At 41.2% G+C, this 15,942-nt stretch overlaps 1 protein-coding gene across 1 annotated transcript; it reads right to left on the bottom strand.

Annotated features, from left to right (window-relative positions):
• Positions 1-5,243: 5,243 nt before the first annotated feature.
• Positions 5,244-8,855, bottom strand: LOC311135450 (aldo-keto reductase family 1 member D1-like). Its single transcript, XM_084169412.1, has 8 exons — positions 8,658-8,855; positions 7,993-8,160; positions 7,476-7,592; positions 7,260-7,337; positions 6,735-6,857; positions 6,350-6,625; positions 5,592-5,674; positions 5,244-5,505 (listed from the first exon to the last, which is right to left on the bottom strand). Exons 1-8 carry the CDS (start codon positions 8,748-8,750, stop codon positions 5,463-5,465), a joined length of 981 nt encoding a protein of 326 aa, XP_084025538.1. The 5' UTR covers positions 8,751-8,855; the 3' UTR covers positions 5,244-5,462.
• Between the last annotated feature and the right edge of the window lie 7,087 nt (positions 8,856-15,942).

The raw sequence follows: 15,942 nt of genomic DNA, 5'->3' as shown, positions 1-15,942 counted from the left end.
GTAAATTAGAGATACAGATTGGCTTTGTCAGATAGCTATCTAGCTTTCCAGGAATTAACACTATGTGGAATCAACAAATGATCTATCTGGATAATATATTTTACTGTACTTCTTTACTACATCTACTCTAATGATCACTCACAGTGCTTTATATTGTATTCCAACACCAAACTGCCTCTAGTTCATACTGTATGCATAGAGATACTTGAACTGTAAATAATTTGCAACAGAACTGACTAACAGACAGAATTGAACAGTAGACAGTCTATAGCTCTGTACAGAAGACAGCAATGACAGTAACTTACATAACCAATACTGTTGTCAATGAAATTGTGTTTACCCGATACAACAACCCATTTAACCTGCCAAAAGGGTGGGACGATGTTTCAGCAGTAGTAGTAACCTTTGGCAGAGTTCTCCTAAAGCTTGCTTCTTGTAGTAGCTTGACATTGTATCCTTCATCTTCTCATTTAACTGTGTGCTGGGTCACCATGACTCAGTCCTTATACAAGGACCTAGTAATCTTCTTCTTCTTCAAGTTTTTATTGGCGGATCGCAACCAACTGACAGGTGAATACACCTGTGTGAGGCCGGTCACGACCTACCACTTTATTCTCTTAACTAACCCTGAATTTCTAATAAAATTAAATAATTCCCTACAAACCTCACTACTCCCATCACCCCCACCCAGAATAACACCCACTCTCATTCCCGTCCAACCTCTCTGACCCTGTCAAACAACCTCTCCCTTTCTACATCATACATTTCACAAAATAATAATACATGTTCAACCATTTCCTCTACCATACAGTGAGGTAAAATAGTATTTGATCCCCTGCTGATTTTGTACGTTTGCCCACTGACAAAGAAATGATCAGTCTATAATTTTAATGGTAGGTTTATTTGAACAGTGAGAGGCAGAAAAACAACAAAAAATCTAGAAAAACGCATGTCAAAAATTTTATAAATTGATTTGCATTTTAATGAGGGAAATAATATTTGACCTCTCTGCAAAACATGACTTAGTACTTGGTGGCAAAACCCTTGTTGGCAATCACAGAGGTCAGACGTTTCTTGTAGTTGGCCACCAGGTTTGCACACATCTCAGGAGGGATTTTGTCCCACTCCTCTTTGCAGATCTTCTCCAAGTCATTAAGGTTTCGAGCCTGACGTTTGGCAACTCGAACCTTCAGCTCCCTCCACAGATTTTCTATGGGATTAAGGTCTGGAGACTGGCTAGGCCACTCCAGGACCTTAATGTGCTTCTTCTTGAGCCACTCCTTTGTTGCCTTAGCCGTGTGTTTTTGTCATGCTGGAATACCCATCCACGACCCATTTTCAATGCCCTGGCTGAGGGAAGGAGGTTCTCACCAAAGATTTGATGTTACATGGCGCCGTCCATCGTCCCTTTGATGTGGTGAAGTTGTCCTGTCCCCTTAGCAGAAAAACACCCCCAAAGCATAATGTTTCCACCTCCATGTTTGACGGTGGGGTTGGTGTTCTTGGGGTCATAAGCAGCATTCCTCCTCCTCCAAACACGGCGAGTTGAGTTGATGCCAAAGAGCTCCATTTTGGTCTAATCTGACCACTTTCACCCAGTTCTCCACTGAACCATTCAGATGTTCATTGGCAAACTTCAGACGGCCCTGTATATGTGCTTTCTTGAGCAGGGGGACCTTGCGGGCGCTGCAGGATTTCAATCCTTCACGGCGTAGTGTGTTACCAATTGTTTTCTTGGTGACTATGGTCCCAGCTGCCTTGAGATCATTGACAAGATCCTCCCGTGTAGTTCTGGGCTGATTCCTCACCGTTCTCATGATCACTGCAACTCCACGAAGTGAGATCTTGCATGGAGCCCCAGGCCAAGGGAGATGGACAGTTATTTTGTGTTTCTTCCATTTGCGAATAATCATACCAACTGTTGTCACCTTCTCACCAAGCTGCTTGGCGATGGTCTTTTAGCCCATTCCAGCCTTGTGTAGGTCTACAATCTTGTCCCTGACATCCTTGGAGAGCTCTTTGGTCTTGGTCAAGGTGGAGAGTTTGGAATCTGATTGATTGATTCTGTGGACAGGTGTCTTTTATACAGGTAACAAGCTGAGATTAGGAGCACTCCCTTTAAGAGTGTGCTCTAATCTCAGCTCGTTACCTGTATAAAAGACACCTGGGAGCCAGAAATCTTTCTGATTGAGAGGGGGTCAAATACTTACTCAATTTATAACATTTTTTACATGAGTTTTTCTGGATTTTTTTGTTGTTATTCTGTCTCTCACTGTTCAAATAAACCTACCATTAAAATTATAGACTGATCATTTCTTTGTCAGTGGGAAATCGTACAAAATCAGCAGGGGATCAAATACTTTTTTCCCTCACTTCCAGTACCATTCAAACCTGTATGCCCTAATCTCATCCTACACAACATAACTTCCTCCCGTCTGTTCCCATTATATGACACTATTTCCCATACAGATTTGACCTAATAATCTAAACAGGATACATCTATAAGTACAGTTTAGAGCATTGTCGGTTCGACCATGGGTATGCCCAGATCAATCAAATAGAATGATCATCCCACTGGGCACATACGTCAGTTCAACAGTTTAATAAATTATTTACATTGAATTGAGTTGTAAACTAATGTGAATTCAATGTGAAATCAACAAATATTTGAACCATGTCATTGGATTTAGGTTAAAGAAATTCAAATAATATTGAAATTCCTTTCAACGTCATCACATAAAATATTTTGGTTGAAATTACGTGGAAAAAATGTTGATTCAAGCACTTTGTGCTTAATGGGATAATATCAAATACTCCATCCACTACCTCAAGTGTATATGATCAGTATAATTTTGTTTTAAAGGTCGACTTAGACATGATAAAGGGAGTCAAGACAATGTTAGATGTTCAAAATCAAAGCAAAACAACTGCTTCAGGTCACCATAGTTCAGTCGTTCAGTTTTGTTTGCCAGTAAAGCTTAATTAAAATTGCCCGCACATTCCATTCTTTAAAAACATGTCCCAAGACCTTGTCCAGAATAATTGTCACACTTGGTGATTTCCACCGGACTAAAAAAGCACAAAGAAAAAAAGGTTCCAACATTTCCTTTCAGCTTCCTGCTGTTCTTCACTGTACTGCCACAGGTTGCTGATCAGTGTGTCTGCATCCCAAATGACACCCTATTCCCTATGTAGTGCACTACTTTTGACAAGGGCCCATAGGGCTCTGGTCAAAAGTAGTGCACTATATAGGGAATAGGCTGCTAATTAGGACTCACTGTGTCTGTCCGCCAGGCTGAAGACGCTGCCCTGTCTTTCCTTGTTACAATCAGCCTGTCTTGTTCATAACAACCACGCTGTTCATTAGGAGGTTTAAGCATGCAGCTCGAGGTCTCCTGTTGTGAAGGAAGGCAGTTTGGGCATGAACTGTAGTCTGACTGAGACACAGTGGGAAAGTTTGTCCATAAAGATTCCCATAGTGCCCTGCTTTATCTTAATTTAACCAGTTAGTTGCACTTAGAGGCCATGATTACACATCTAAATGGTCGATGGATGTAAAGTCAGTGGTTGAAAAGCATGTAGTATTATGATGAGTACTCCACGCATTTAAAACTATTGGAAATCCAGTGGCTTAGATGGACATTGAGGAATATGTAAAACTATGTCAAGTATGGGGACATTTATTACAGAGATATACAGAGTGTACAAGACATTAGGAACAACTTCCTAATATTGAGTTGCACCCCCTTTTGCCCCTCAGAACAGCCTCAATTTGTCAGGGCATGGACTCTACAATGTGTCGAAAGCGTTCCACAGGGATTCTGGCCCATGTTGACTCCAATGCTTCTCACAGTTGTGTCAGGTTGGCTGGATGTCCTTTGGGTGCTGGACCATTCTTGATACACACGGGAAACTGTTGAGCGTGAAAAACCTAGCAGTCTGTCATGGAAAGAGCAGGTGTTCCTAATGTTTTGTACACTCAGTGTAATAGAACATTATTTTTAATTGAATTGTTGTTTCTACCCCATTACCCCCTATAGGTTAGTGTGTCAGTTAGACATTGATTGGTTAGGGTTAGTGGTTAGGTAGCCTGGCCTGAGTGCCATTCTGTTTCTACTCACTTGACAACTTCTTGTCACACTAGACCAGAGTTCCCACTCAGAAGTCAGCTTGATATAGCACAAACACTAGGGGCAGCGATGTATTAACCTCTTAAGGATCGGACCCTTTTTTTCAATTTTAGCTTAAAATGACATACCCAAATCTGCTCAGGACCTGAAGCAAGATATGCATATTCTTGATACCATTTGAAAGGAAACACTTTGAAGTTTGTGGAAATGTTAAATGAATGTAGGAGAATATAACACATTAGATCTGGTAAAAGATAATACAAACAAAAATACATGCGTTTTCTAGATTTATATTTTTTATCATCTTTGAAATGCAAGAGAAAGGCAACAATATAATATTGCAGTTCAGGCGCAATTTAGAGTTTGGCAACAAAATGACAGCAGTGTGTGTGCAAAGTTTCAGATTGATCCAGTGAAGCATTGCCATACTGGACTATTTTGTATCAAATCTGCACAAATGTGCCGAATTGGTTAATTGATACATTTTCAAGTACATAACTATAGAGAACATACAAAAATGATATGGTAATACAAAATGTAAGTTTACACACTCCCAGGAATGTCATACATGATGGATCATTAGCTTATACACTAACTTTCACATATCTAGATGGCCGGGCGTGGTGGATGTGGAGCCAGAGACAGCAGGGGTTCAAACTGTAGAACCCAGTTCCTATATTTGAATATAAAAATGGATTTGATCAAACAAAACTATGCTACATTTTATCTCTGGGACCCTTAGGATGACAAATTAGAGCAAGATTACTAAATGTAGGTACATTATTTACCTTCAGAGGTGAATGTATCAAACTAGTTGCTGTGATAATTTTGTTGTTGTTGTGCACTCTCCTCAAACAATAGCATGGTATTTGTTCACTGTAATAGCTACTGCAAATTGGACAGTGCAGTTAGATTAACCTGGAAGGTTTGCTGTTCCTTACAACAGTCATGTTAGCGCACGTTAGCTCAACAGTCCCGTATACGGGACACCGATCCAGTAGAGGTCAACAGTTATGAGAGTAGTGTTACATTTCAGAACTAGGGATACTTCAGCAGTCTCCGGTTATTATTATTTTTTAAATGTGTTAAATACAATTAATGTGCAATAGGGAATGATTTCACAAACTGTTTTTAATGTAAACTGATCATTGGTTTTCATTCATTGTCAAGTAGAGCCCCCTGGTGGTCTTTTGATGAAGGGTACTGTCTCACAAAATGACAGAATTAACTCAAAGAAATGTAGGCTACTACAGTACAGTTACACACAAAAAACGAAACATGTTCAGTGAATATGTCAGGGGTACAGGAATACATGGAATTATATTGCCAGGCTTAATATTCATCGTGAAATGGGTATTCAGGATGGTCACTCCACCTGTGGGAAAAATAAACAACACTTACTGTATCAACACCCAAATATAGCAATTGACTCAATATTGCCCCATGATATATAATACTTACATTAGAAGCTCCACAAAACGGATGTCTTTGTTCAGTCCTTCAATTGCTTTCATTTCATCCTCAGTGAGTGAAAAGTCAAATATCTATAACAAAGTACAAAAAGGGGGTATAAGGACATTCATAACTGAAATAGGTCACCATGCAGTGTAAAAAACATTAGGAACAGCTTCCTAATATTGAGTTGCACCCCCCTTTGCCCTCAGAACAGACTAATTTGTCTGGGCGTGGACTCTACAAGGTGTCGAAAGCGTTCCACAGGGATGCAGGTCCATGTTGACTCCAATGCTTCCCACAGTTGTGTCACGTTGGCTGGATGTCATTTGGGTGGTGGACCATTCTTGATACACAAGGGAAACGGTTGAGCGTGAAAAACCCAGCAGCATTGCAGTTCTTGACACACTCAAACCGGTGCGCCTGGCACCTACTACCATACGCTGTTCAAAGGCACTTCAAAGCGGATTTAACAAGTGACATCATTAAGGGACCATAGCTTTCACCTCGATTCACCTGGTCAGTCTATGTCCTCGTGGTCCTCTGTAGCTCAATTGGTAGAGCATGGCGCTTGTAACGCCAGGGTAGTGGGTTCGATCCCCGGGACCACCCATACGTAAAAATGTATGCGCACATGACTAAGTCGCTTTGGATAAAAGCGTCTGCTAAATGGCATATTTTTATGTCATGGATGGAGCAGGTGTTCCTAATGTTTTGTACACTTAATGTATATTAGTGGTTGTTGACTATGTTTAATTCAGTTGAACCTGAAAGTTGTCCTTGATCCTGTGAGTGCTGAAGCTTTTGGGGATGACCACCACTCCTCTCTGGACGTTGAATCGCAGAGCCACCTGAGCACTGTTCTTTCTGTACTTCTTTGCTATGGACACCAGGACCTCATCCTCCAACAGAGGAGGGCATTTCAGGTTCACCCAGGAGGCGTCCCTTGAAGTTCCTATGGGGCTGTAGCCTACGATCACAATGTTATTCTGACGGCAGTACTCCAGCAGCTTCGGCTGAGTGAAGTACGGATGACACTCGACCTGTATTGAAAATATATATAGCACTTATTAATTATGTGCACGAATCTCAACTTCGGTTTGCAAATGTAATTGCATAAGCATCTCAGCATTGAGAGAGAGTATGTCCCACCTGGTTGGACACAGGTCTGTGTTTGAGGCCAGGCTTTCTCAGTAGGAGCTCCAGCTGTCTCCTGTTGAAGTTGGATACTCCCAGAGATTTGACCAGCCCTGCATCTTTGCAGGCCTCTAAAGCCTGTTGGAAGAGAGGAGACTTTAAAATATGTCCATTCATAATGATTTACCAGAATGAGAGCGATACCCCAGAAAAAACACAACACAAATTCTAGAGACTGTGTAGAACTTTGAAAAGAGGTTGACTGACTATTTATGGCTTTGTCCTTGACACAGAGATTAGAGCCAAGGCCATTGCAATGGTATTTACATTTGTGCCCAGAGGATTTACTCTGGGTTTTGTATATAGGCTAGTGCCTACACAGTTCTCATCCTCTGTAATACATTATTTTTCATATACTGTTCATTATAACCACCCCATAAGTATGCTGATAGTTGATATTCCTCAACTATTCTAAACACAATTGATCTTGATAATGAGACAATGATGCAATTGGCTATGGGCCTGGAAGACAAAACTCACCTCCCATGTTGCACATAGGTCTGTCTCATGGTAAATATACCGCCCATCCTCATATTTAGGATAAAACTCATCACCAGGCTGGAATTGAGATACCGTTATAAGAATGATTGACACATTTGAAAACATTGTGAGTTTACTTTAAAATAGTTGGCCTTTAAGAGGTGAGTGCAATTTCAAACTGACATCTGTAGACTACAGTAGCTACAATATGTTAACCTTGAATGCAGTGGGCATCTCGATGATGTATAGATCCACATAGTCCAGTTTCAGTGCCTTCAGTGTCCTCTCTAAGGCAGGCCTGACCAGCTCTGGAGGGTGGAAGGTGTTCCATAGCTGAGACAGGTAGAAGGAGATCGCTATGACCAACCACTATTAGCCTGACAGACCTGGGTTCAAATACTATTTGATATCATTTCAAATACTTTAGCTTTGCTTGATTGCAATAGAACCAATAGAAAAGGCCCCAAAATACAAACAAATACAAAGGTATGTAGTCTGATGTATTTGGAATACATTCAGGACCAGTTTACCGGACAAAGATTATCGCCTATTCCTGGACAAAAATGCACTTTAAATTGTGAATCACCATTGAACATTAGTCTAGTTCTAAATCAAGGACTAGGCATTTGTGCAAGGGAAAACGGCCCTTAAAATATAGGCCTACTATTGTTCTGTGATAGAAAGTTAAGTGATATTGAAGTGTGTAAATCAACCAGCAATAAAATAACTTCACCTTTCCACAGTAAAAGATGTCTTCCCTTTTGACGGTTCCATCTGCAATTTTATCTCTTATGGCTTGACCTACTTCGTGCTCATTGAAATACACCAAAGCCCCATCAAAGTGTCTGTATCCCACATCTATTGCATGCTTCACACTGTTTAATGCTGTGCCTCTGGGTGTCTGTCAAAAAACAGAGTTAAGATAGTGAATTTACATGAAATAAATAAGTTAAGTTGATTTATATGTTAAACTCAGATACATTATGTAGGCCTACTTTGTTTATCACTAGTAATAGTTAATGATTAACCAGTCAATCACAGCAGTGAACATGGACTTTATGCTCATTTGAACATGGACTCTGTGATAATTTGAACTTTGATTCTCAAAACACATTCTAATTTACAGGTGGCTGGCCTCGTCCCCAGGCTAAACGTGTCTGGGACCGAGATTAACAGGCAGCCTGCCTGTCAGTGAGAAATCCTAATTACGTTATCCAAATCAGACTGTCAGGTATATTGTACATTCTTGAAAAATAAGAAATTCCAACCCTGGTATTCTTGAATACTTAACAAACAATGTAATGTGAAGTATTCGTGCTGGAGTACATTTTATCAAACAATTTTTTCCCCATGCACCTGGTGTTCAAACTGCTCTTTTTAAAAATAGGTTTCCCTTACCGTTCGTGGGTCTCCATAAGTCCCCAGCCCAACGAGGGGAATACGGTTCCCATCACTGAGGGGAACACTGTTGTTCTCAGCAGTCAGGTTCATCTCTGAGTCTGTCTGGACTATTGGAGAAGTGAGGCTAGGGCTTATCTATGTAGGAAACTTAATGGCTGATGTATTACTGAGCTATCTTTGATCCAGAGTGCAAAATTACGCGCCCAGCGCTCAGCTCTCTGTGTCACTCAGTGCAAAATGGACTGGAAAACCCAGGGAAGAAGAACTGCCCCCTCTCATTGAAGCAATGAAGTTCAAGGCCGACTGGGGTACTGCAGGCTGTTGTTTTCAGAAAGCAGGATCCCCCATTATAGTGATTATTTATATATACACACATACACAGTTGAAGTCGGAAGTTTACATACACCTTAGCCAAATACATTTAAACTCAGTTTTTCACAATTCCTGACATTTAATCCTAATAAAAATTCCCTGTCTTAGGTCAGTTAGGATCACCACTTTATTTTAAGAATGTGAAATGTCAGAATAATAGCAGAGAGAATGATTTATTTAAGATTTTATTACTTTCATCACAGTCCGAGTGGGTCAGAAGTTTAAACACACTCAATTAGTATTTGGTAGCATTGCCTTTAAATTGTGTAACTTGGGTCAAACGTTTCGGGTAGCCTTCCACAAGCTTCCCACAATAAGTTGGGTGAATTTTGGCCCATTCCTCCTGACAGAGCTTGTGTAACTGAGTCAGGTTTGTAGGCCTCCTTGCTCGCACACACTTTTTCAGTTCTGCGCACACATTTTCTATAGGATTGAGGTCAGGGCTTTGTGATGGCCACTCCAATACCTTGACTTTGTTGTCCTTAAGCCATTTTGCCACAACTTTGGAAGTATGCTTGGTGTCATTGTCCATTTGGAAGACCCATTTGCGACCAAGCTTTAACTTCCTGACTGATGTCTTGAGATGTTGTTTCAATATATCCACATCATTTTCCTTCCTCATGATGCCATCTATTTTGTGAAGTGCACCAGTCCCTCCTGCAGCAAAGCACCCCCATAGCATGATGCTGCCACCCCCGTGCTTCATGGTTGGAATGGTGTTCTTCAGCTTGCAAGCGTTCCCCTTTTTCCCCCAAACATAACGATGGTCATTATGGCCAAACAGTTCTATTTTTGTTTCATCAGACCAGAGGACATTTCTCCAAAAAGTACGATCTTTGTCCCCATGTGCAGTTGCAAACCGTAGTCTGGCTTTTTTATGGCGGTTTTGGAGCAGTGGCTTATTCCTTGCTGAGCGGCCTTTCAGGTTATGTCGATATAGGACTCGTTTTACTGTGGATATAGATACTTTTGTACCTGTATCCTCCAGCATCTTCACAAGGTATTTTGCTGTTGTTCTGGGATTGATTTGCACTTGTCGCACCAAAGTACGTTAATCTCTAGGAGACAGAATTCGTCTCCTTCCTGAGCGGTATGACGGCTACGTGGTCCCATGGTGTTTATACTTGGGTACTATTTTTTGTACAGATGAACGTGGTACCTTCAGGCATTTGGAAATTGCTCCTAAGGATGAACCAGACTTGTGGAGGTCTACAATTTTTCTTCTGAGGTCTTGGCTGATTTCTTTTGATTTTCCCATGATGTCAAGCAAAGAGGCACTGAGTTTGAAGGTAGGCCTTGGAATACATCCACAGGTACACCTCCAATTGACTCAAATCATGTCAATTAGCCTATCAGAAGCTTCTAAAGCCATGACATAATTTTCTGGAATTTTCCAAGCTGTTTAAAGGCACAGTCAACTTAGTGTGTGTAAACTTCTGACCCACTGGAATTGTGATACAGTGAATTATAAGTGAAATAATCTGTCTGTAAACATTTGTTGGAAAAATTACTTGTGTCATGCACAAAGTAGACGTCCAAACCGACTTGCCAAAACTATAGTTTGTTATCAAGAATTTTGTGGAGTGGTTGAAAAACGAGTTTTAATGACTCCAACCTAAGTGTATGTAAACTTCTGACTTCAACTGTATATACAGTGGGGAGAACAAGTATTTGATACACTGCCGATTTTGCAGGTTTTCCTACTTACAAAGCATGTAGAGGTCTGTAATTTTTATCATAGGTACACTTCAACTGTGAGAGACAGAATCTAAAACAAAAATCCAGAAAATCACATTGTATGATTTTTAAGTCATTCATTTGCATTTTATTGCATGACATAAGTATTTGATCACCTACCAAACAATAAGAATTCAGGCTCTCACAGACCTGTTAGTTTTTCTTTAAGAAGCCCTCCTGTTCTCCACTCATTACTTATATTAACTCCACCTGTTTGAACTTGTTACCTGTATAAAAGACACCTGTCCACACACTCAATCAAACAGACTCCAACCTCTCCACAATGGCCAAGACCAGAGAGCTGTGTAAGGACATCAGGGATACAATTGTAGACCTGCACAAGGCTGGGATGGGCTACAGGACAATAGGCAAGCAGCTTGGTGAGAAGGCAACAACTGTTGGCGCAATTATTAGAAAATGGAAGAAGTTCAAGATGACGGTCAATCACCCTCGGTCTGGGGCTAAATGCAAGATCTCACCTTGTGGGGCATCAATGATCATGAGGAAGGTGAGGGATCAGCCCAGAACTACACGGCAGGACCTGGTCAATGACCTGAAGAGAGCCTGGACCACAGTCTCAAAGGAAACCATTAGTAACACACTACGCCGTCATGGATTAAAATCCTGCAGCGCACGCAAGGTCCCCCTGCTCAAGCCAGCGCATGTCCAGGCCCGTCTGAAGTTTGCCAATGACCATCTGGATGATCCAGAGGAGGAATGGGAGAAGGTCATGTGGTCTGATGAGACAAAAATAGAGCTTTTTGGTCTAAACTCCACTCGCCGTGTTTGGAGGAAGAAGAAGGATGAGTACAACCCCAAGAACACCATTCCAACAGTGAAGCATGGAGGTGGAAAAATCATTCTTTGGGGATGCTTTTCTGCAAAGGGGACAGGACGACTGCACCGTATTGAGGGGAGGATGGATGGGGCCATGTATCGCGAGATCATGGCCAACAACCTCCTTCCCTCAGTAAGAGCATTGAAGATGGGTCGTGGCTGGGTCTTCCAGCATGACAACGACCCGAAACACACAGCCAGGGCAACTAAGGAGTGGCTCCGTAAGAAGCATCTCAAGGTCCTGGAGTGGCCTAGCCAGTCTCCAGACCTGAACCCAATAGAACATCTTTGGAGGGAGCTGAAAGTCCGTATTGCCCAGCGACAACCCCGAAACCTGAAGGATCTGGAGGTCTGTATGGAGGAGTGGGCCAAAATCCCTGCTGCAGTGTGTGCAAACCTGGTCAAGACCTACAGGAAACGTATGATCTCTGTAATTGCAAACAAAGGTTTCTGTACCAAATATTAAGTTCTGCTTTTCTGATGTATCAAATACTTATGTCATGCAATAAAATGCAAATTAATTACTTAAAAATCATACAATGTGATTTTCTGGATTTTTGTTTTAGATTCCGTCTCTCACAGTTGAAGTGTAACTATGATAAAAATTACAGACCTCTACATGCTTTGTAAGTAGGAAAACCTGCAAAATCGGCAGTGTATCAAATACTTGTTCTCCCCACTGTATATATATATATATATATATATATATATACTACCAGTCAAAGTTTGGACACACCTACTCATTCAAGGGTTTTTCTTTATTTTTACTATTTTCTAAATTGTAGAATAATAGTGAATCATCAAAACTATGAAATAACACATATGGAATCATGTAGTAACCAAAAAGGTGTTAAAGAAATCAAAATATATTTTATATTTGAGATTCTTCAAATAGCCACCCTTTGCCTTGATGACAGCTTTGCCTTGATACAGTGCATTTGGCAAGTATTCAGACCCCTGACATTTTGTTACGTTTCATCCTTATTCTAAAAAAGGATTCAATTGTTTTTTTCCAAAAATACCCCATAATGACAAAGACATTATTTTTAAATTTTTTGCAAATGTATAAAAAAAAAAAAACGTTTATCACATTTACATAAGTATTCAGACCCTTTACTCAGTACTTTGTTGAAGCACCTTTGGCAGTGATTACAGCTTCGAGTCTTCTTGGGTATGACGCTACAAGCTTGGCACACCTGTATTTGGGGAGTTTCTCCCATTCTTCTCTGCAGATTCTCTCTAGCACTGTCAGGTTGGATGGGGAGCGTCGCTGCACAGCTATTTTCAGGTCTCTCCAGAGATTTTCGATCGGGTTCAAGTCCGGGCTCTGGCTGTGCCACTCAAGGACATTCAGAGACTTGTCCGAAGCCACTCCTGCGTTGTCTTGGCTGTGTGCTTAGGGTCGTTGTCCTGTTGGAAGGTGAACCTTCGCCCCAGTCTGAGGTCCTGAGCGCTCTGAAGCAGGTTTTCATCAAGGATCTCTCTGTACTTTGCTCCGTTAATCTTTCCCTCGATCCTGACTAGTCTCCCAGTCCCTGCTGCTGAAAAACATCCCCACAGCATGATGCTGCCACCACCATGCTTCACCGTAGGGATGGTGCCAGGTTTCCTCCAGACGTGACACTTAGCATACAGGCCAAAGAGTTCAATCTTGGTTTCATCAGAGTCCTTTAGGTGCCTTTTGGCAAACTCCAAGCGGGCTGTCATGTGCCTTTTACTGAGGAGTGGCTTCCGTCTGGCCACTCTACCATGAAGGTCTGATTGGTGGAGTGTTGCAGAGATGGTTGTCCTTCTGGAAGGTTCTCATATCTCCACAGAGGAACTCTAGAACTCTGTCAGAGTGACCATCGTGTTCTTGGTCACCTCCCTGACCAAGGCCCTTCTCCCCCGATTGCTCAGTTTGGCTGGGCGGCCAGCTCTAGGAAGAGTCTTGGTGGTTCCAAACTTCTTCCATTTAAGAATGATGGAGGCCACTGTTTTCTTGGGGACCTTCAATGCTGCAGACATTTTTTGGTACCCTTCTCCAGATCTGTGCTTGACACAATCCTATCTTGGAGCTCTACGGACAATTCCTTCGACCTCATGGCTTGGTTTTTGCTCTGACATGCACTGTCAACTGTGGGACCTTATATAGACAGGTGTGTGCCTTTCTAAATCATGTCCAATCAATTGAATTTACACAGGTGGACTCCAATCAAGTTGTAGAAACATCTCAAGGATGATCAATGGAAACAGGACGCACCTGAGCTAAATTTTGAGTCTCATAGCAAAAGGTCAGAATACTTACGTAAATAAGGCATTTCTGTTTTTTATTTTTAATACATTTGCAAACATTTCTAAAAATCTGTTTTTGCTTCGTCATTATGTAATACATTTTAGAATAAGGCTGTAACGTAACAAAATGTGGAAAAAGTGAAGGGGTTTGAATACTTTCCGCCAGTGGAGGCTGGTGACTTGAAAAATTGAGGAGGATGGGAGACCCATGGTATAGGCGCGGAACACAAGGAGACGTCAAAGTGTATTTCAAAAATCGGCAAAGAGTAATTATTTTAACCTAAAACATTTAATAAATACATTAATAATATAATACTATGGGGAATGGGAATGAGAGGGCTACTTACACCGTTTTGGGAAGGGATCACTGCAGTGATTGAATGAGGGTATAAGGTATGATTTGAGGTGTTCAGAGGCTTGACTTCAGTGCAGGACATGATTTGACTGGGAAGACAAAATAACAATACGCAACAAACTACACATTTAGACAAAATAACTAAGAATGAGTTAGTCCAAGCAAGGAGTAAAATCATTGATTTGTAATAATGTGATTGTGTTTGTGTATGTGATTGACTCTACATACAGTAATGAGAGAAAATTGATAGGTGTACTCACAGTGCTTGGAGAGGAAACATTAAATATGCCAGTGGATGAGCGGGCACATGAGACATGGCTTCAGTTCATGTCAGGAGAGAGTTGACAATGGTGGTGTAGTGGAGTGGTCATCACTTCTTAAATCAGGGAACAGGGGGGGACTTAGCTGGAAATACAAATAGCAGATACATTCCATTACAGCTGCGCCATTATAGGTTTGAACAACAAGTTTGTCCGTGAAGTTAAACACAGACTGCGCATCTCGCCCACTTGACACATCAATGTAGCCCAAGAAACGTTCCTGAATAAAGCCTTGATCATCCACATACCTGACGATAACTGATGAAAACCCTGTCAAAATGCCGCTACCTTATACTTGTTCATATTAATTATATATAGATTAGATTAGGTGGGGGATTTCCTCTACCCAGACACAGAGACAGCAACTGATAGACAATAGTACTCACAGGGCTGAGCTTGCTTTATGCATGTTTGCATCATGCAGGCCTATGCAACTGTAGGCCTTGTAAAAAATTAACTCACATCTGTCATCACTATTATGCTGATTGATTAATTACAGTTAATAATTTGGGATTGAAAACGTATAGGCAGCCTAGCCAGCCCAATTTTGAAAACAAACCAAATTTGATCACGTTCACATTTTCTCCTGACACACAAATGGACTATAAATAACTTTACCAATTAGTTACCCTGAACAAATGAATAGCGCACATAGGCTGTATGCATCTGCTCTTATTAGTAGCCTACAGTTGATCAGACTGAACATTTTTCTCATTTTCATCCCATACAGCATGTCAAATCTCTAATGTTTAGGTGTAGCCTAGGCTGCTGCAACATTTATGTAATGTGTTTTTGCTTGTGTCTGTCTGGAGTGATTATGTGTTATCATCTTTGCTAAATAAATACAGGAGGAAAGTGGAAAGCCTACTTGAGCGCGCGCAAAAAAATTAACTGCGTCAACATCTCTCTTTAATCTAACTTTTAATGGATGATGTGATGGAAGCAATCAAATCATTCTGAATTGATTTCGACATCCCAGAAAATACATTAGAAAGTTCCATATGTTCAGCAAGTAACGTGCAATTAACACTGCAACCTCCTTGTAGTTGCACTTGTTAGCGGAACTTTCCCTATTGTCGTGTCCTGTAAAAGCCAATTATTGCATGCCCAAAAACGCAGTGGTGTTGATAAGCCGCTTGAGAACATCCCTGTTTCGTCTTACTTTCTTGCTGTGTTGCGCAGTTTGAATACGCAGACCTTCGTCATGATCGATACTGCTTTTTCCCCAGAAGCTTCAATCTGATGTGGGCATTTATATGCTCCCTGCTTTTGTTTTGCCATTTAGCTGAACGATTGATGTTCTTCAGGTCACTGTACCCCTCTTTCGCCCAAGTCTCAGTCTTTCCAAGAAGCAGGCAAGGCCAGCAATACAGGCGGCTTGATGAAA

This window comes from Coregonus lavaretus (genome assembly GCF_964263955.1).
Source record: "Coregonus lavaretus genome assembly, chromosome: 9".
Lineage (NCBI taxonomy): Eukaryota > Metazoa > Chordata > Actinopteri > Salmoniformes > Salmonidae > Coregonus > Coregonus lavaretus.
This window is presented reverse-complemented; position numbering and strand designations above follow the sequence as displayed.

Excerpts from the sequence above, each read along its gene's own strand:
- LOC311135450 (XM_084169412.1), bottom strand. The coding sequence starts at position 8,750 with ATGAACCTGACTGCTGAGAACAACAGTGTTCCCCTCAGTGATGGGAAC. Across the intron at positions 7,593-7,992 it reads ACATCTTTTACTGTGGAAAG|CTATGGAACACCTTCCACCC; the intron begins GTGAAGTTATTT and ends TACCTGTCTCAG. Across the intron at positions 7,338-7,475 it reads AGATGCCCACTGCATTCAAG|CCTGGTGATGAGTTTTATCC; the intron begins GTTAACATATTG and ends TCTCAATTCCAG.